Genomic DNA, 20,557 nt, shown 5'->3' with positions numbered 1-20,557 from the left:
CTTATATGCTAACTCCATACCTCTTTCCTCAACCGCTGGATGAAGATGGCGTCGTGAACGCAACGAGCAGGCGAGATGCACCAATATGCCGCCAACACCTCAGGAGAGGTGAGATCGCACAGCAGCTTCTTGGAAAGGAAGGTAACTTCTCTGCGTACTTCAAGTTCTACGACGATATCGCGCAGCGGAACAACGATTATCACCTCACGAGCAACACCTCACTTTCCCTGCTGCCAATGAAGAGTGACTGCGTCCTTCTCGCCGCTAGTGTCGTCAAATCGAACGTCTCAACCACGAAGAGGGACATTGAACAGCATTACAAGAACAAGGCCACGGCAAAATACTCCGGTCTCCATTATAGCAGCGTGGCTGTGAGCATGGCTGTCCAGGCTATGTTCATGGTTGATCCGGCGGCGAAAGAGTGGCATTCGGCAGATTTCGCGATTGGAGACTACCGGCCATCATCGTGGCTGCAGAATGAGACCCTGGAGGCATACATTCTGCGTCTCTTCCCAACAAGTCTGCCGAATTCACAAGAACCCGCCATGGACTATCGTGCCTTGAAGGCGCACAAGTTGCAGAAACGCCTAGGGGTGCGTTTCCAACCGACGAACCATCTGGACAAGCATCTGCTGTTCGACGAAAGACGGAACCGACTTTACATCTTTCATCACGTTGCATTCTTGAAGGCTCATCTGAGCAGATACGAGAGCAGCGAAGCCCCTCTAACTACAGGTCCAAGAGAGAGCCTTGAGGGGTGAGTTCTCTAGGTTGGCAAAGAAACCTACTAGGACCCAAGTGTTCTCCGTCAGCTACCCTAAGGTAACTAACACACATCTCAGTGGCACACTTCCACCTCGACTCCTGGTCGAGACACTATACACCCTCCAGGCGGTGATCTTTCCATCCATTGACCCTGATTCGGCTGAAATCCTGGATGAGCTCATCGAGAAGCGGAGTTTCGACCAAGCGTGCGCAGAATATGAGGGTTACAAAGTGTTCCGGAACCCTCCTCAGGGGTTCCGCTTGGTATACTGGGAAAAGCGCATGGCCCATCTACATCGGCTTATGAGCAGTCGTCCGCCTCGAAATAAGCTTGAATGTTGGTTTCATCGGCACAGTAACGACAGAAATGCCCTCTTCATTGCATTGCTGGCTCTCCTTATCTCGATATTAGTCGGGATAGTCAGCATTGGGTGGGGCTGCGTTCAGATCTGGATCGCATGGATGGTTTGGAAGTACCCGACGGCCCCTCAGCAATAGCATCTCCACGATTACAACCCTGATTTGCACAGCGATGGAAGATAGCGTAACCCTTTAGGGCAAGGATATATTGGCGGTATGGAGCTAACTCGCCTGATCTGCATGCTTTCATCCTATGCCACTGCAGTACCCCAATCTCGGGCCTGCCTCACACGCATCGTTACAACCCAATCAAAGCCCAGTGCTCCTCGCACTCACGCGCTGACTCTTGACAGTGCCTACTTCGTGCAGTTCTGCCACTGCAGATAGTGGACCTGGGTAAACCGCAGATCCGTCGAGTCGACCTGCAGCACAACAGTAAGGAAATGCCGTTCAGTTACCACTCCTCAAGTGTACTCAACAAAAATGTCGGATGCTCACAACATGAAGCGACCCGTATCAAGAACCCGAGCAACGCCTCCACCTCACACTAACAGTTCTGGGGCTTCTTACCGTCATCAAGGCCGGCTTAACGGCATCCATGGGCGACAGCCGGACCTCCGAGTTGATGTTGAGCAAGCCCTCAACGCCACATGGCGACCACACAGTACTTTCGACGCTGAACTGGTCCGTCTTGAGGTAGTTGTCGTCGTACGGGCCGCGGATGGTCATGGTCGATGAGATCTAAGAACATCAAACAGTCGAGTGGCGTGGTCAGTCACACAACAGACTGCAGCGCTGTATCTATCATTGTCAACATCCCGCAACTCACCTGCCGGGAATCACCCGAAAAGTAATACGTCGCCTTGCAAGTCCCCGTGTCCCCCGCGGGGATCTGGGCGTAGCCGCGGTAGTCGGCCTTGAAGACCGAGAACTGCCAGCCCTGCGGGTAGCGAAGCTTGACGTTGAGCTGGCAGTTGCGGCGGTAGTTGGACGGCGAGATGCCGCTGCCCGCCTGGGCGACAAACTCGGCGTACAGCAGCGTCAGCGTCGTCAGGTCGGTCGACAGCTGGCCCGAAACGGTCCCCGCCGGGCACCCGGACCCGGCAAACGCCAGCCCGACGATCTCCACCTCGTGCCCTGAGGGACCACCGGGGAGGTTGTCGTCTATGATGACCGGTCGCGGCCTGGGGTGGGCGGAGGTGAGGGTTAAGGGGGTGAGGAGGGGGAGGAGGTTGGAGAGCTTCATCGTAGCAAGTACTAGTAATAGTAGTAGGTTCGTGTGCAGGGCACGCTCAATCAGCGACTCGGAAAGAGGCTCTGCGTCTGACGATTCAAGCAGACTCCCGGTGGGAGTAACAGCACCTCTTTATATGCCATGTTCTACTCTGCATCTTCCATGTGTCTCCTGAGAGCGATCAACCCTGAGCCTTCTATTCTTGTCCAGCCCATCCTGAAGCAGAGGTAAATCGGAATGTCTCCCCGAGTCAATATCGGATTGATGACTCTTGCCACGGGATCCAAGCCATCGTAGCATTGCCTTCAGCCCCTTTTCCTCCTCGGTGCCGTTTCTCCTGACCTTGATGGACTCTAGGAGGATGGCGGTGTGGAATGGCAGGACATTACAATATCACAGCGATATTAAGATCCCAATCCTCTGGATGGCAGCACACTCAACTTAATTCACTTGCATATATTAGGTAGCCTTGAGTATTGCTATTTTGGGATCCTGCATGCCTTGCTGCTGCGAACTGTTAGGTCCTCAGCTGACACGAGAGTGGCGGACAGACGTTACGTTACAGACATTGACTAGTTACCTTTAGTCTGTAGAACCCGCTGCTGTATCTCTTCGAAAGGGCCGAAGTGCCCGCCGCTGCGTTGAGTAACGGTTTGAGTCTCCTCATGCGCGGGTAGATTGCCGAGAGTTCAGGTAATCAAAGCCCGCTTCCTGGTGTCCGCTTCTCCGTTCTATCCAGTCAGAGTTCGATAGATCTCCCTTGATTTCGTGAGTTACCCAGGGCCGGCCACACACGGGGCAGGATGAAAGACACCCGTCGAGATATAAGCGATATAGAATGAATAGGGCCGAGAACCGGGTTACCAGCTAGCGGGCAACAACATCCTTAATTACTTCCCATGTAGGTATCGAGGGGGGAGTGAGGAGGGAGAGGATGTGGGGCTGATCAGAGAGCTTGCGGAACAGAGAGCTGAAGCGGAGGCCACATATAGGCTAATAAAGCAATATAAACAAGCTGCTGATGACATGTGTGGTGCTTACTGTACAAAGCTTATCCAACTGTCATATAACAGAGTTGGGCAACTTCTCGTTTATATGTGGACGGCGAACAAGGTAGACTGTAGCCTCCGAGCACGACGTCTTCAGGGGGGAATGACGGGATCCGGCAGCGAAACTAGTCTCGCGAGTCTCAAAGGAACGAGTACATCCATGATGCATACCGTAATTGTTATCCACTTAGAGGATGTGCAAAATGCTCAAACCGAGCTTCACGTTGTCTAGCCGCCGTTTGCCGGAGGAGTTGGAACCCGTCTCGAGGGCTTGCATGGCTTCCTGAGCTCCTAGACCCTCTGACTGCACCAGCGCACCCTGCAGTCCTGTACAGAATGGCCGGGGGGTGCATTCAAGTCCCTAAAGGCACCTGTTCAGGCTCCACGACTCCAACTTGCGGAAACGGATAATTCAAGCAAGGATCGACGGTAAGGGGATGATGTCTGTTCAAAAGTCGGTATTTGATCTATCATCTAGATCAGCTGAAGTACCTAGTACCCACGGAGACGACTCAGACGAGGTTGAAATTGAACCTTTGCTCGACCGAAGCAGAGCCACTGAGGCCATATAAGCCTACATGTAAAGAGTGGGCAGGCATCCGTTCTCAAGTGGAACAATGCCTTCGGACGGCGAGAAGGAACGAGTTTCGTTGCCATGTTCGTCACAGAATGTGGGGTCGGACCAAAACTTGAGGCCGCCGCGGGCCCGTTGTCTGCTTCGGGCGGTGCCGAGTCTCTTTCTTGTGATACCAGCAGGGTAATTTTCAATCGACAGCTCCCTCATCGTCCAGAAAATGGTCAACTAGGCGGATTTAAAGAATTTGGGCTGTATGTGGATTTCTCTCACGGGAGCCACTTTCCGTTTTGGGAAGGGACCTTGAAGCGCGAAGCGATGCACGCCCCAGGGGCGAGACGTCCAAGTTCCAACATCTGAGGTGAGTTCCTGCTTCCTGGTTGTATGTACATACCGTAAAATCTCGACAAATCCGTCCTCTTCTACTGCGCGTACCCAAGCCAACCGACCAATCCCAGGCAGCCGGCTTGCAACTGGCCTGCAGTGGTTCAAACCTTACAGTTGGGATGCCAAAGAGGACTGAGCCATGAGATACGTCGCCTGGCTTTGGTCCGCGCAGTAGAAGAGGACGGATTTGTCGAGATTTTACGGTACATACACCACGTGATCAGATCCCTGGATTTGCACCTCTACAAGTCGTCCCTTCCTTACGGACTTCAACGTCGCGTTCCTCGAAGCGCGGTCTGACGGACGCTCCTGCTTTCCAATTTCCACGAATCGAGTACGGTATCCGTGAAAAGATATGAATTGCTCGCCCGACGCGGACAGGTCTTTTGGGCCACGAGTAAACCCAAATTGCCGTTCATTCGACTTTACATTGCTTTTCGAGGAAGTGATTTTCGCCTGTCTACCTGCCGGCCTTTTCCTCATGCTCACGCCCTGCCGCCTTGTCAGGCTGCTCAAGAGATCAGCTGCTTTCTCGCTTCGCCCAGGGCTGCTCGCCTGGAAATTGGTGTGTTGCGATCTCTGACGAGTTCTGATGAACCCATCAAACTGACGTTCCAACTGCCTGCTAGGTCACTCTCTGTAGCTTACTTGCCGTGCAACTCGCATTCCTGGCTCTGCGTGTCGCCAACCCAACGACGCATACGCCCGCTTCCATTGCTGCCGAAGTATTGACTTCCTTAGCTACGGCATCAGCACTAGTCTTGGTGTTTCTGGACCATCAACGGGCATCCCGCCCGTCTACCTTGCTTAGTCTCTATTTCTCCACAGCCGTGATTCTCGGTGTTGCCCGGGTCCGCACTCTATGGCTACTTGCAGCCCAGAGCGCGGTCTCGGCGTTGATGGTCACTTCCTTCGTTCTCACCTCCCTGGCCTTGCTCTACGAGTCAGCAGAAAAACTTGACGATCTTATTGCCACCCCAAACCCGGCCAAGGGCCCTTGCGCTCCAGAGGAAGTAAGCGGATTCTGGATAAGGACCTGCTTCACATGGCTCGTTTCCACGTTCCGGCTTGGCTACTCTCGGATCATTTCTGTAAATGATCTGCCTCCTCTGGACAGCAAGCTCCATTCCGCCGCTCTGGGGGATACACTTCGTTCAAAATGGAAGAAACGTGAGAACGCGGATTCCCAACCTGGTTTCATGAGCCAGTCTAACCCTCTGCGCCAGGTAGATACGGGCCCGCCACAAGCTCCTTCGGGCTTGCCTTGAGTGCTACTTTTTTTTCGCTCACGTCGCCCATCATCCCCAGGCTGTGCCTCACCGCCTTCACCTTCTCCCAGCCGCTCCTCATCAACGCTACCGTGACACTTGTGGGACAGTCTGATCCGGACCCCAACTACGGCAGGGGCCTTATCGCTGCCTGGGCTCTTGTCTCTGTAGGCATTGCGGTCAGTGGGTGTCCTCGGCAGATTCGTCTACTGCGCCCTATCTAATTTTCATCCCCAGGTATCTAGCTCAATCTACCATTACCAAAATATCCGATTTACGACCAGATTAAGAGGGGGGCTGATTGCGCTGGTGTATCAGCGGACGTTAGAGACGAGAGAAGCCGAGATGGGAGATGTGACTGCCATTGCGTTGCTTGGCGCGGATGTCGAGCGTATAAAGGGCGGCATGGGTATGCTTCATGAGGTGTGGGCGTCGGTTCTCGACATTGCCATCGCAAGCTGGCTTCTTGGAATGCAGCTGTCGCTGGCCTGCCTTGCTCCTATCGTGCTGGTTCTCGGTGAGTATGTCCGATTTCTTCGCTTGCGGCGAGCTAACCGTGTCGGAATGTTCTTAGTGTTTGTCGGCGCTACCTCAAAGATCTCGTTAATGAGCCGGACCGCGCAAAGCAAGTGGATCGAGAAAGTCCAGGCCCGACTTCGGATCACTGCGGGCATGTTGAGTAACATGAAAGCGGTCAAGATGTCAGGGCTCGCGCAAGCTGCTTGCAGTATCATTCAAGCCTCACGTGCCGACGAGATCAACGTATCGGGCACGTTTAGACGACTGCTCGTTGTCACGCTTTCACTGTGTACGGCCATGAACCTCTGGAAGGCGCCAAGTCTAATCACTAACGTTACCGTCCAGCGCTCACCCCAATCAACCTAGCACCCGTAGTCACCTTCGTCATCTATGTCATCATCTCAGTTTTTTTTTTTGGAAAAGCGAGACGCTATTGCCTGCACAGGCGTTTACATCGGTCGCCTTGGTCTCGTTGCTGACCACCCCCGTCATCGTGTTCATCCAGGTCCTGCCACAGGTCGTACAGTGTCTCGCTTGCTTCGACAGGATTGATGAATACTGCAGTTACGGCCTAGACTCGGATCTTGACACCCAAGGGCAAAGCACCGACGTGGGAGACGTTAAGGAAGAGGCAAATGCCAACCACTTGTCTCTAAAGCGAGCCGGTGATGGCGACAAATTACGGGAGAAGTACACAGCAATCTCCATCTCAGGCGAAAGCTTTGCTTGGGATAAAGGAAATTATCCTACTCTTCTTGACTTGAACGTGGAGTTTCCCGTTGGGACTATATCCGTTGTTGTCGGCCCCGTCGGGAGCGGGAAATCGTCATTCCTGAAGGCCATACTTGGCGAGATGACGCCCACAACTGCAGCATCGCGGAATAACACTTGGAAAACAAGCAGGGCTGGCGGTGTTGCATATTGCTCTCAGGAACCTTGGCTCGAAAACACGTCTATCCGTCAAAACATCGTAGGGGCTCCGGTACTGGACGATAAGTGGTACCAGACCGTTAAGACTATCTGTGGTTTGGATCCCGATATAGCGGAGCTGCCAAAGGGAGATGACACTCGAATGGGGAGCCGGGGCCTCAATCTAAGCCGTGGCCAGAAGCAACGAGTAGTAAGTACAACCTGGATGCCATACTTGGTATCAATCCTCCTTGCCCCTTTACACCAAGGATTGCTGACATGCCTCTTCTCCCGGCAGGCTCTTGCGCGAGCCATCTATTCGAGGCACAAGCTCGTTATTCTTGATGACGTCTTCAGCAGCATGGACGCCCAGACTGCGGACACGGTATCGTCTCTCCTGCTGGGCCCGCAGGGCGTTCTGCGCGACGCTCGCACAACCGTGGTGGTAGTTTCCTACAACCGTACGGAAATCGCATCCCGAACGCTGCGGCTAATCTAATGGTAACAATGTCACAGGTAAAGTTATAGCATTGGCAGATAGGGTAATTGTCTTGAGAAACGGCAAGATTGCGGAAATTACTCGTCCCGCTACTGTTCTGCATGATAGGGACACTGCGGACAAACTACAAATACGTCTTGACTCGCATCATGATACCTCGGAGGATCGGTGTGAAGATGAGGTTGAGCAGAAGCCGCAACCCAGAGAGCTTATGGCTCCCGGTACGACGGACGAGGATCGCGCGACCCCAGCAGATGGGAACCGGAAGAAAGCCGACTTTACGATCTACAAGTACTACCTGACGAATGCAGGTTACGCAGCGATGTTCTGTTATGGAGCTGCCGTCGTCGTGTGGATATTCTGTACCGAGTTTTCTGGTAGGTCGAGCACATGTCGAACGGAGATGGTTCGCAACTAACACACCCCCAGCAATCTGGATCATGTGGTCGTCAGAGGCCAACATCAAGCAGCCCAATCGGGACGTCGGTCTATACATGGGCATCTATGCGATGTTAGGTATTCTGGGCACGGTTGGAGCTGCTTCGGCTGCCTGGTGAGCAACGCATTTCTGACGTGACTCCATGTCTCCACGTACGTTCTGATCCTGATGAGCGCTTCGTGCAAGGTTTGCGTTCACGTCCGTCATAAGCAACACCGCCGCCAATTTCCACTCGCAGCTCCTCCGAGCGAACTTCTCGTAAGTCGAAATGATCTGCCCCCGTCCTCCAAATACATGGCGACGTCGTACTAACGCGATGTCATTTAGGGCACCACTCCGCTTCTTCACTGATACCGACAGCGGCGAGCTTCTTAACAGGTAGGTCCCGGGCTCTGACCCTCGGCTGGTCTTGTCCCTCGAAGGTATGAACTAGCTGACGCTACCACATATTTTAGGTTCAGCCAAGACATGGAGCTCATCGACATGGAACTTCCTGCTACAATGGTCAACAACACGTCAAGTATGTTCGTGTTCCTGCCCCATAACCCGTTGAGAAGCTCGCTGAACTCGGACGAAGCGCTCGTCTCTATCCTGGCCAAGGTGATCGTCCTTGCAGTATTCTCGCAGTATCTCGGGACAGCAATCCCACTCCTTGGAGGCGCTGTGTACCTGCTCCAGAGGTTCTATCTCCAGACATCGCGCCAAGTCCGCCTGTTGGACATCGAAGCTAAGGCTCCTCTGTACACACACTTCAGTGAGACCGTTGCCGGCGCATCCACGATACGCGCTTTCGGATGGCGGGAGCAGCACAGAGAGCGCAACTTTGGACATGTCGACACCTCTCAGCGTCCAATGTATCTCAAGAGCTGCGTCCAAACTTGGCTAGCGTTCGTATTGAACATGATCGTCGCGGCGCTCACCGTGATTCTGGTTGCGGTAGTCGTTACCTGGCACGATAGCTTCAGCGCTGGCAGCATTGGTGTCAGCTTGAACGTGGTGATTGGCTTCAGCGAAACTCTTGCAAGGCTCATAGATAGCTGGACGAAACTGGAATCCAGCGTCGGGGCCGTGAGGAGAGTCAAGCAGTTCGTAATGGAGACGGAGTCGGAAGAGGAGAAAGACAAGAATGGAGATGCGCCCCCTGGCTGGCCACCAGAGGGCGCGGTCAAGTTTGATGGTGTTACTGCCTCTTACAGGTGATTATTCCCCTGTGAAGTTGCCGTGATACTCGTGTTACTGAACAAATGCCAGGGGTGATGATCAGCCAGTCCTTAAGAATGTCTCGCTTTCGATTCTACCCGGTCAACATGTGGCAATCTGTGGCCGCTCGGGTAATGGCAAGACCTCGTTCATCCTAAGCTTACTAAAGATGATAACCGTGGATCATGGCAAGATTTACATCGACAATGTCGACATCTCAGACCTACGAAGCAGCGCCGTTCGTCATCTCATCAACGTGGTCCCGCAGGATCCCTTTTAGATCCCGGGAACTATCCGCACGAATGTGGATCCGTTGCACGTCGCTCCGGATGACACGATTGAAAGAGCACTCAGAAGGGTGGGACTGTGGTCTCTCGTCGAGGCCCAGGGCGGCCTAGACAAGGTGGCAGATGCTGCCGCGTTCTCTAGTGGCCAGAAACAACTCCTCTGTTTTGCTAGGGCCATGGTCAAGCAGTCCAAGATCTTGGTGCTCGACGAGGCCATGAGCAGGTACGGAGTGCGAATTCCTTTTGGGGAACCGAGAAAACTTGCTGACAGCGAGTAGCGTGGATGCCGAGACCGAAACGATCATGCAGGACATTGTTGATACAAAGTTCCGTGGTTGTACGGTGATAGCCGTGATGCACAAGCTGCTACATGTGACGCGATACGACAAGGTGGCATTGATGGAGAACGGAGAGGGCTGCTCGAGTTTGACGACCCCCGGTTGCTGATGGCTAAGGAGACGCGGTTCGCGGAGCTGTACCGGTCGTGTACGACCTGACTGGTATGAAGACCCAACGGTTTGCTTGAGGCTTGGTCATTAAGGGTCCGGCTAGTGCTTGCGAGCTCGAGTAATAGTAGCGACTCGGTCTGGCAAAGCATCCCACGCCGCAGTGCTCTCCTTGGTTGGGGGCCTTAGGGGGAGGAGCAAGGGGCCAAGCTCTAGTGTTCGGATCTCCCAGGAAGACTCGGACAATATCTAAACTCAACAGCAGACCAGTGAGAAGATGACGAGGACGTACATTCCGGCACCGGCGTTGATAAGAGCTGCTTCTGTCAAGACTGACCGAGAAAACAGTGTATCCCAGGCATCAAATGCTTGGCGGCATCACCTACTCGACAAGATGTATCCCGTGTCGAGGACGTCTAAGGGATCTCATCGAGATGGACAGGCCTGAGTTGCAATGATCTGGAATCAAGATGCAGTCAAGATTGCAAGCTGATCTTGCCACCCTAAGTCCAGGCGGCCCCGGCGGCGAACAACCTCTGGAAGGCTTCAGCAGCACGGGGTTCCCCAAGGTGCGAGGTACTCCAACTTGCCTAGGTGAGTACTGATTGCCGAACCTTAAATTACAACGAACAAGCAATGGTGTAAAGATTGACTTGGCGTTGCTAGCTCAGAAACGGCGAGAAAACCGGCAGTTTACATACGCAAAGAGCATCAACCATGGAGCAGAGGCGCCCCGAAGACTTGGGCCGAGAACGGGCGATTCGCAATCGCGGCAAATGCCGCTCACCAGGAGAAAAATCTGCCGCGCCAAGGCTGCATGTTGGCGGCCCCTGAGCTCGGTCCATCTGACTACCGGCACTAGCATCGGCCCATCGGGGTTTCTAACTGGGTAGAACAACGTCAAGTCAGGATGCCATGGTCTTGGACCACAAGGGGCTACCTATGTATGAACAGGGCGAACTATCCTTCTGGTGAGTGGTAATAGCATTCTTGGTGGTTGTGAGTCGATCTGGATGTGCCCGTTGGGTGGAACACGAAGTGGCCAGGAGACGCCAATCAGTGCTTCTAAGCTACCTAACCTGCCTAACCTATAGCGCACTTTACGTACAGTTGCTTGTGCAGGTGTGCGCATGATGCATTTGAGACTTCATTGCTCCGATTGTCTCCAGGTCTTCTACATAAAAATCGACTAACCCACCACGACAGGGCAAAAAGAGAACAACAGCGACTGGATGAGCCGTTCCGCATGCGGCAGAATGTTGATTCACATTAACTCGCGGAATATTTAACCACTGCCTCGGTTGATTGAGCCCAAGAAGAAGGGCTCTCCTCGCGTGCTCATGTCGATCTTCGAGATCGCCACCGGCTTGCGGTACACATTTGGACATCCTCCGGGTCCACCTTTGAAACGGCATTGACCTTGTTTCGAAGACTCTTTTCACTGATTCAAATAGGTTCGAGTTCCACAATCAACATCATCAGTTCCTGGCAACTTTCTTGCCAACTGGAACCTCTCTCAATAGTCGTGCTCTGATACGCCACCTTTTAGCGAATGCCAAGTCGTCCTATGGATTACCTGACACTTACGAGAGTAGAGTTCTCGCTGCCATTGTCGGAGGAGGCAGACACACTCCGGTAATCGATACTCTTGGCTCTGAATTGATTCACTTCACAATCGGCGACCATGATCATGATGGAGTTGCCGGACCGATTCAGGGGCAACGGAGGTGGAGCCGGGTTGGTCGACATACCTAGGCCTCGTAGGTTTACAAAAACTTTGATATCCGCCAGCTGTCTCGTATGCACCGGCAATATCCATTCAGACGTCCAACATCACCATCTTCGGCCATACAAAAAAATTCGCAGTCTGGCGGAGGGTGCATTCTTCAGAACGACCAACGAGTACGGGCTGGAATCATGGTGTTATTCACAGACCGCGGACCAGACGTTGCCGCGGCCGTCATAACAATGGTGAGTTTCAACTTCCTCTTTGATGTTCCAAGTCCATTCTCGCATCTCAAGTGGGTGTTCCTGAACCCCACCACTTCGCTATGCATCGAGATCCACAACGATGCGAAGATACAAGAAAATGGCTTCAATATCAGTCAACTAACATGTTCTTTTCATGCAGTAAGCAACAGTCGATGCCCATCGCTCTCACAGTCCCTGTTTGATATTGGACTCGACTCGTTTCCATTCCGTCGTCAACATATTATCATCCACTCTGCCACTCCTCGACACCTCTTGCGACTCTCCTGCGAAGATACTTGTTCAACATGCTAATCTGAACCACAAGATGCGTCGTGGCATACATCTCCTACGCCCTGCGTGTCTACACCCGACTGCGATACGCGCCATGGGGTCCCGAGGACTGGTTCATGACCGTGGCGCTGCCATGTTTCACCGTGTTGTCAGTGGCATGCATCGCCTGCGCCTTCACGGGTATTGGCGCGCTGAATTCGACATTGTCGCGGCCCGGGAATGAGAAGTATCAGGAGAAGGGGCTTTTTGTGAGTGGCGTTGGATTCAGTTGCTAGCATACATACCTCTTGGTCGAAACGTGGCTGACCATATCTTGGAGCATTAGTGGTTCTTTCTCTTTGAAGTATTTTACTGCGTCAACATCATTCCTGTCAAACTGTCCATCAGTTTGGCGCTCATCCGCATCGCCGAGGTTCGTCTTTGGTCTGCCACCGTACCTTACTTGATCCGGTCCGCCATCTAGGTCAAGTTGCTGACGAAGCTGCTCAACTCTACAGAACCGGAAAGCTTATGTCTACGCCCAGTACGGCGTCATGGCGTTGTTCACCGTCATGAACCTCATTGCGGGTCAGTCCTGCAACCCCTCAAGCTTTCCAGTGACCCGCCCAGCTAACGCGAGTATCTCCCGTTTCTTAGGCTTCTACATCGTCTTCCATTGCAACCCCGTGAGCGCTGCCTGGGACACTTCGGCCCTGAAAAACGGAGGACATTGTAATCCCAATGCTTGGTTGGCAAAGGTATATTGTAAGTTTCCCCCGTAACTACAGAAATGCGCGCGTTTCGTTGCTCATCGCTGACACGTTGGTTAGACGCGACGACAGCGGTCAATATCTTCACGGATTGGGTGACGGCTTTCATGCCGATTCCGCTGCTATGGAACGTTCAGCTGAACCGCAACACCAAGATTTCTGTTGTATGCATCTTGGGGCTGGGCTTCTTTGCCTCTATATCAGCCTGCGTCCGCCTCAAGTACACGGTCAACCTTGAGGCACACGAGAATTATCTCTATGCTCTTGCCGACATTGTGATCTGGGGATACGCTGAGAGTATGTTTTCACCTGTCTGTCTTCACCAATGACACCAGCCGAATGCTAACCATTTCCAGACGGCCTCGGACTGATCGTAGGCTGTGTCATGACCCTGCGCCCGCTCTTCCGGAGGGTCCTGGGGCTAGGCGGCGACACATCCCAGGGCAAGAGCTACGGCATCAGCAGCACCACGGCCAAGGACCGCTTCGGCACGAAACTGCGGGGCAGCCGGAAGGACGGAAAGGACGACGGCGGCTACGAGATGGACCCGCACAACGAACCGGCCTCCAGAGGCTACGCAAATGGCATGACCCTGACGGAGGTTTTGGGCGGGAATAAACTGGACCGTGAAGAAGACGTGTCGAGTTTCGAAACGGAGAGTCAAAAGAAGATCTTGAGAGATGGGAGTGACATGGCAAAGCGCGGGGATGCGCAGCCGCTGCAGGGTATCATGGTGACAACTCATGTCAATTTGACACATGATGAGTCGAGGCATCATGATAAATCCCCGTCGTTTTGATGGACATGGACGTGGGCACGGGCTGCAAGGGGCAAGCTGTGATTCAGTCAAAGTTGACTTCTTATGCGGCTTCTAATATGGCCTCATATAATACCTAATTATTAGTGTCAAATAGAAGGCATTTATAACACACATATGTGTTTGATGTTGAAGACCGCATCATGTTATGTCGTCAATCTAATATGTCAGGGGCATATGTTTTGATACTTTCAAGTCCCCCTGTTGGGTTTCCAGGGCAACCACGGCACCAACTAACTCCACTGCCATCTCTCTCTTGATTCTTTGCTCAAGTTGGTGTGGTATGCATATGCAGGTTTCGATGAGTCACATGCGCTCTTATCTTCATCTCATACAACTTCATCGTCACGCAACAAATTCATCTCACACACAAACAACAACTTGAAGTTCGTGTGATTGTGTCTCGATCACTATCCCCTCCTACCTCAACTTTAGCTGCATACTACCTACATCGAGTAACCTCCTATGTCATGGCATCCGAAAAGTCCTCTATCACAATCAGAGACCTACAAGATGGAGACCTGGAATCCATAGCCGATATCTACAAGCATGCCGTCCTCAACACCACAGCAACCTACGAGCTCGACCCCCCTAGTCCATCCGCCCTAGGCGGCAGGCTCCATGCTATCCGAGAAGCCGGATTCCCCTGCTTTGTTGCCGAGAACTCATCCTCATCCTCATCCGATATGCCCAGGATCTTGGGGTACGCCTATGCCAGTGAATTCCGCCCACGGCCGGGATATCGGTATACCGTGGAGCATTCGATCTATGTGGCATCCAGTGCAAGGGGACACGGAGTAGGGACCCTGTTGATGGATGCTCTCATTAAGGCGTGTGAAGGCCTTGGCTTCCGTCAGATGGTGGCTGTTATCGGGGAGGGCGGTGATACCAGTCCGTCGGTTTTGTTTCATAGGAAGCTGGGGTTTCGGTATGCTGGGACGTTGGAGGGGTCGGGGTATAAGTTTGGGAGGTGGTTGGATACGGTGTTCATGCAGCGCGCAATCAATGGTGGGACGGGGAGTTTGCCGGATTCGACGTGACTGCTGAAGATCAGGTTGTGAGTAGAGTTTGTATGTACATACAGTACCTTACATCTATCCATGATCCGTAGCTGCGTCATGTCAGGGATGAGGGACCCTACCTGTAGGTCGCGAACCACCTGATTCAGTTGTAGTGACAGAGGCCGCCCGCGGACTTAGCTAATCAAAAAATGATCGACCTCCTCTGCAAGCCTTCGGGGCTGGTTGGCCGATCTCTGGTGAATGGAACTTAGATATCCACTGTGCGATTATGCTCGGCATGGAAGTTGAGAGGCAACCCACAACAGTAGAGCCCACGTCTTCGGTTCTGAGGCATGAAAATCAAGCCCAGCACCTAATGTATGTATAGTACTTTAAAGTACAAGGACAATAAAACGATGCCCTCGTATTCGGATCAGCTCCGTCTGCCAGAGAATATTTGTGTAAACAAACATTATGAACACCCTCCAGCCTCTGACGATATCAGCCACTAGCGCCAGGGGTCGATCAGTACTGAGCGGTTTGTAAACTACTGATTTCGTTCACTAGAAGGTACCGGTATAACTATAAGATAATAAGTACAAATTCGTAGTCAGGTTGAAGTTTCCCAGGGTTTCACTCAACACCGACTTACAGATTGACCCCTGAATGTGACGACGTGACATGTCCGGCAACTCTTCTCTCTCTCTCCTTTTGCAAAGCACTCCACTAGAGAGCTGGAATTTTGTCCAGAACTTCACCGCGACGGCTGCATACCTTCAGGAGACGCTGGAGCATCCTAGTGGTGCCGGTTTGACCGTTGCCATTCGCTTTCTTCGCGACTCGCTTCCCCAGGAAATAGTAAACAACTTGAACATTACGAGCTTACCTAAACACGAGCTTGAATCATCGCTGCTATATTTGCTTGTGTCGACCGAGATACCCCAGCAACAGCTTGATCTCGCCACCAAAGCGTGCAGAAACGAACTCTGTCCGCTGCTTCACTGGTCTGGGGAGCCAGACGCAAGCGGCGTTGGTGTAAGTCTCTCCCAAGTCCACCCTTTGTCGTTCCAGAGTCAGTGGAAGCGCTCTCAAAGCTGACATCCGGTCCTGTAGGTCTCGATAGCCGCATACCTCCATGCGGCACTCGCTGTTGTGTGTGCAACCTTGTTTATTTACAACCGTGTCTTACCTAAACGTCGTCGAAGTGAGCATACGGCTGTACGTTACCAAACAGACTGTGTAGAAGCCTGTTTCAGACTCACACTCAACTTTGCGCGGAGTCTGGCCCTTACATTCGTCGCATCCACCTTGATCCTCGTTGCAGTGTCAGGTAATCCACGGCACGGTTATTCGGAGCGCGTTTCGGTATTTGCGGCTTCCATCTTCGTCGTATCCTCCGCGGTGCTAGAGTTTATATTTTGGGAAGTATATCATGTGAGGACGAAGCGCGACATCCTCGGTCCTCTGTTGATTTTTGCGCTCTACATCTCCCTACTGAGTATTAGAACCCCGAATTCGCCATACGACAACAGTCAGGGGGGATGCACAAACACAAACACAAACTCGTTCTACCAGCTCTGCCACAACATCGAGGATGTCGTTCTCATCCAACACAAACTACACAGCATCGTCTCGGTGGCATCAATCACGGGTCTAGTAGCGCTCAGCGCTTGGGTTGTGGAACGACTCCATCCAGAGCTCAAGTTCTACTTGTACCTTTTTGTCTCCCCTGTGGAATGGGAGAGATTAAGGGCAACCCTGAGACTCAGACAAAGCCTTCCGATTGTCGTCATCTTGCTGCTTCTCTCGAATCTGGCAGCCCTCCTCTTCACCTATGTGGCTTACCGCCGCGTCGTCACGGTGGCTTTGGGAACGGAAAATCCGGAGACGGTCTGGACGCTGGGTCAAATCCTTACGCTTGCATCTTGGCTGCCTTTTGTCCTCGACTTTCTGTTACTAGTACCTCTGGGCCGTTGAGGTAAGTCATGCGTCCCCTGAAGCAGATATTGATACAGCGAGGCAGTACCATCTTTTGCCCCTGTGTATCATAACAATACGAGTTACACGCTGACACACAGTTACAGAAGACTGGAGATGTGAAAGTAGGCTAAAGTTGAAAGCTTCTTGGGTGCAAGACGGATCATCAAAGAAGGACAGCGGATGGAGTAGCTGTAGCAAGAGTTTGAAGCAGGATAGATCGGCATGAACCTGCACCACATGCATGTACTCACACTACCTTAGATGTTCAATATTGTTTCTTGGGATCCTACGGCACATATGCCAGGAACTTCTGCACATCATTTACCATAACCTCCAGCTTACGTCAAACCCCTCTATGTCTCTTGGCTTTGCAAAACGGGTAGTTCAGGCGCCGGCAAATGTCTATAACCGATAACCGGCAGCTGGGCGTAAGATGAACGGGCTGAACATTGTCGAGGTTTAGCACAGTTCATTTCGGGATATGGAATACTGCTATAAAACTGCTTCTTGCCCTGGTGTATGACAACGATCAGGCTACTACATGTTAGTCAGTCGTGACGCATCTCTCCCGTCGCCAGGAACCTCATATCCTCACAACCCTTACCTTCACGATCCTGTAATCATCGGACAAGATGCTCGCCATCCCCAACCCACGGTCTATTCTCACCACCTGCCTTCTGCTCCTGACGCTAGGCAGTCAGACCCGCGCCGACGATGCAGACCCCTTCAAACCCGAAAAACCCATCATGCTCCGGCAATCCGGCGGCTTCACAATAGGCGGCAAGATCATACAAGCCCCGTTCAACCCGAACATGACCCTCTCCTGCGACCACGGTTACGTAGAGTACTTCCACCCCTGGCGGCCTCGCAAGACGAGCATAGTCATGTGGCACAGCTCGAGCACACAAACCTTCCAAAACCGCTGGGACGGCGGCGAGGGCTTCAAAGACAAGTTCCTGCGCCGCGACTACCCGGTCTACCTCTGGGACGGCCCCCGGGTGGGGCGCGCCAACTGGGCGTGCAACGTGACCTACTACGTGCCGGACTACCGGGATCAGGGGAACTTTGCGGCGTGGAACTTTGGCCCGTCGTTCAAGAACTGGTGGCCGGGGGTGCAGTTCCCGACTGAGAATGAGTATGCGTGGCAGCAGGCGACGAGTTCGCGCTATGTTGAGTATGATTCGGAGGCGAGTGTGCATCTCGAGACTAATGCCGCGGCTATTGCGGCGGATTCGGGGAAGTTGGGGAAGAGTATTGTCTATTTGGGCAACTCGGCCAGTGGGCTGCGCGCGCAGATGACGGCTGTTAAGAGCAATTCGACGAATATTAAGGGGATTGTTTGTTATGAGGGGTATGGTTACGTCTTTCCGGACACGGCGGGGATTCGGCCGGGGGCGGGGAATAATGCGTTTGGCCCGATCATTGTGCCGGAGGAGGATTGGAAGAAGTTGACAAAGATTCCGATCCAGTTTTTGTGGGGGGATAATCGGGATGAGAGTTTTACCTTTCTTAACCAGTCGAGGCAGGCGGCGGCGTTGATCAACAAGCATGGCGGCAACGCCGAGGTCATACTGCTGGGGAAAGACAAGGGCCTGAAGGGGACTACCCATATCGCCTTTGCGGACATGCACAACGAAAAGGTTGCTGACCTGCTCGAGGACTTTTTGAGAAAGAACAAGCTGAGTCGCTATGAAAGGGATGAGTGAAATCTTTCAGGGGCTCCCGATGAAGGACAATTCCATGTAGTGGGTGGACTACCTAAGGTAGTTTCTTACCCCTATCTGCGGGTTATCAAGATACATGACTCGGATTGCCACTCAGAATAGACCCTAGAGCTCACCAAAGACCCGGATGATACAGTTCATAAGTTTATGTGCTCCGGAGAACACAGCGTGCTGCTGTTCTAGTATCCATATATTCATGCATTGCCCCTGACAGCCCGAGCTAACCTCAGCAACATCACGACAGAAGCCACCTAGCCACGCATAGCTTCCTCGTACACGCTGGTATCCACAAACTGCTCCAACTCCGCCCTCGTAAACGCCTGGCGCCTGTCAGTCCTAGCAAGATACTGATCCTCCCTCTCCAAAAAATCCACCAAATCCTTCCCCAAACTCCCCGGCCCCCAGACATGATCCTCCCACACATTCTTCAACACTGGCACATCCACATTGACCGTCTGCCCGACCATCGAGTAAACCGCCTCCGTAGGCCTCTTGAAAACCTCATACGTCTGATTCAACGCCCGCACAAACTGCACAATCCTCTGCCTGGTCCCCGCATCCCTCAACTTCTCCTGCGTCGAATACAGACTATACACCTCCCGATAAACCGATGCATTCTTAAACACCACCACATCCCCCTCTCCCACCGCCTGAATCCCCAACTCAACCGACGTCTCCCACACCCCAAACGCATCAATCCTCCGCCCACTGAACTGCGCGGGGAAGGTATCCGCCGCGCAGGGGGCCTTCATGCACACATTCCCATTAACAGTGGTATAATCCCCCTGCGCGAGCCCTGCAGTCGCAAGCAGCTGCCGGACAAACACTTCCGCCGAAGTCCCCGCGATAGTCCCGATGCGTTTGCCCCTGAGATCGGCCAGAGTGTTGATCCCGGCGCCTTTGTGCGCCACCAGGCGGTAGGTGACCTCGACGAGGATGCCGATGAGGCGGATGTTTTTGTTGCGGGCGTAGTTTTTGAGACCCTGAGTCTCGGCGTTGGCGGCTAGGTCGATGCTCCGGTCGCTGCTGAGGTTGGGGACGCCACCGTTGGTGATGGTCGCCGTGTCCGAACTGGCGGCTGCAGGGTTGTAGAAGTTGCGCGCTGCGTACACGAGGGGCGTGTGTTCGACCCATTGCTGGCTGCAGGCGATTCGGAGGCTGAGGGTCGGGGTTGGGAGGTGGAGGAGGGGAAGGGCGAGGGTGAGGAGGTGGAGGAGGCCCATTGTGCAAGACTGTGTCTGCTGGTATCACTGGATGGGTACTAGTAGTGTAGGTTGTGATGTGTTGGGCTCTCCGAATCTTCAATCCCCCGGCTCGCTAATGGGCCGCCGTTTTATGCGTGCCTTACTTTGGATCAGCCGGCAGCATCTACCAGTCCAGAGGCAGACCGAGAGCCTCCGTCCTACACGGATCCGGGGAACGGCACGACCCAGTTCAAGCGGGCCCGGGGTATTACGGCAAAGTTCGCCTACAATGCTTGGGACCTATCGGCAGTTTTGCCGAGTACCATTCCGTGATTGTTGATTAAACCCCCTCATTCCTTACCAATAAGCGATATATTGTGTCGGCAGAAGACCGTCCAACACAGGACTGCAGCAGGACTGGCGAAGGGGGCGGGGAAGCTCCCCGGTGTGTGACAGATCATGTATGTACAGTACAATACCGACTCAGGAAGGAAGCTGTCTAGGTACAACTGCTTCGACGTGATCGAGTACGCTCATATATCCGCAGTAGCTTGAACGATAGTGCCATGATACTACTCTAGACAGATGTAGGTAGGTATGTACCTTAGTTGCTAGACAGCCTGAGACTAAAACCAGCCAGTAGTGATTAGTAAGTCCAAGAGAACGAAAATTCGAAAGTGAGATCCCTAGATCTATGACCATTTAGGGGTATGCCCCTGTCTCCACACATCTGTCCCTCTGTGCGTACCAGCCCTGAGCTCCTCCACAGCTCGTGAGACCTCCCGAGCGTATGGGAGCACTTCGCCCTGTTTCAGTATGGTATAAAAACGTATTGATCAAGTTTCCGAGAGACCCCAAGAGTAAGCTACATGTTCTCCTAACCATCATCCACAGAGTTTCCCTA

General features: G+C 53.0%; 7 protein-coding genes across 7 annotated transcripts; 5 read left to right on the top strand and 2 right to left on the bottom strand.

Moving 5' to 3' along the window:
* Positions 1-5: 5 nt before the first annotated feature.
* On the top strand, positions 6-1,263 carry N656DRAFT_716616 (uncharacterized protein; the record flags this gene model as incomplete). The annotated part of the gene is made up of 2 exons (XM_064812146.1): positions 6-757; positions 843-1,263. 2 exons carry the CDS (start codon positions 6-8, stop codon positions 1,261-1,263), a joined length of 1,173 nt encoding a protein of 390 aa, XP_064666775.1.
* Positions 1,264-1,321: 58 nt separating this feature from the next.
* Positions 1,322-2,444, bottom strand: N656DRAFT_783506 (uncharacterized protein). Its single transcript, XM_064815972.1, has 2 exons — positions 1,955-2,444; positions 1,322-1,866 (listed from the first exon to the last, which is right to left on the bottom strand). Exons 1-2 carry the CDS (start codon positions 2,369-2,371, stop codon positions 1,642-1,644), a joined length of 642 nt encoding a protein of 213 aa, XP_064666774.1. The 5' UTR covers positions 2,372-2,444; the 3' UTR covers positions 1,322-1,641.
* A 2,406-nt stretch (positions 2,445-4,850) lies between these two features.
* On the top strand, positions 4,851-9,937 carry N656DRAFT_801306 (ABC transporter; the record flags this gene model as incomplete). Its single annotated transcript, XM_064818107.1, has 16 exons — positions 4,851-4,934; positions 4,999-5,539; positions 5,596-5,816; positions 5,875-6,154; positions 6,212-6,445; positions 6,502-6,548; positions 6,602-7,276; positions 7,364-7,526; positions 7,582-7,941; positions 7,994-8,117; positions 8,190-8,261; positions 8,331-8,381; positions 8,459-9,199; positions 9,255-9,441; positions 9,484-9,713; positions 9,769-9,937. 16 exons carry the CDS (start codon positions 4,851-4,853, stop codon positions 9,935-9,937), a joined length of 4,179 nt encoding a protein of 1,392 aa, XP_064666773.1.
* A 1,913-nt stretch (positions 9,938-11,850) lies between these two features.
* N656DRAFT_361436 (uncharacterized protein) lies at positions 11,851-13,879 on the top strand. Its single transcript, XM_064809384.1, has 7 exons — positions 11,851-11,907; positions 12,068-12,446; positions 12,524-12,610; positions 12,696-12,765; positions 12,835-12,942; positions 13,008-13,244; positions 13,304-13,879. Exons 2-7 carry the CDS (start codon positions 12,315-12,317, stop codon positions 13,744-13,746), a joined length of 1,077 nt encoding a protein of 358 aa, XP_064666772.1. The 5' UTR covers positions 11,851-11,907; positions 12,068-12,314; the 3' UTR covers positions 13,747-13,879.
* A 207-nt stretch (positions 13,880-14,086) lies between these two features.
* On the top strand, positions 14,087-14,986 carry N656DRAFT_738714 (phosphinotricin acetyltransferase). Its single transcript, XM_064812770.1, has one exon. The coding sequence runs from the start codon at positions 14,235-14,237 to the stop codon at positions 14,802-14,804; it is 570 nt and encodes a 189-aa protein (XP_064666771.1). The 5' UTR covers positions 14,087-14,234; the 3' UTR covers positions 14,805-14,986.
* A 2,247-nt stretch (positions 14,987-17,233) lies between these two features.
* On the top strand, positions 17,234-18,583 carry N656DRAFT_738709 (alpha/beta-hydrolase). The gene has a single exon (XM_064812769.1). It carries the CDS (start codon positions 17,378-17,380, stop codon positions 18,449-18,451), a length of 1,074 nt encoding a protein of 357 aa, XP_064666770.1. The 5' UTR covers positions 17,234-17,377; the 3' UTR covers positions 18,452-18,583.
* N656DRAFT_783499 (periplasmic binding protein-like II) lies at positions 18,534-19,758 on the bottom strand. Its single transcript, XM_064815971.1, has one exon. The coding sequence runs from the start codon at positions 19,690-19,692 to the stop codon at positions 18,721-18,723; it is 972 nt and encodes a 323-aa protein (XP_064666769.1). The 5' UTR covers positions 19,693-19,758; the 3' UTR covers positions 18,534-18,720.
* Between the last annotated feature and the right edge of the window lie 799 nt (positions 19,759-20,557).

This window comes from Canariomyces notabilis (genome assembly GCF_033297395.1).
Source record: "Canariomyces notabilis strain CBS 508.74 unplaced genomic scaffold N656scaffold_27, whole genome shotgun sequence".
Classification (NCBI taxonomy): domain Eukaryota; kingdom Fungi; phylum Ascomycota; class Sordariomycetes; order Sordariales; family Chaetomiaceae; genus Canariomyces; species Canariomyces notabilis.
The sequence above is the reverse complement of the archived record's forward strand: the minus strand, read 5'-3'. Positions and strand labels throughout refer to the sequence as shown.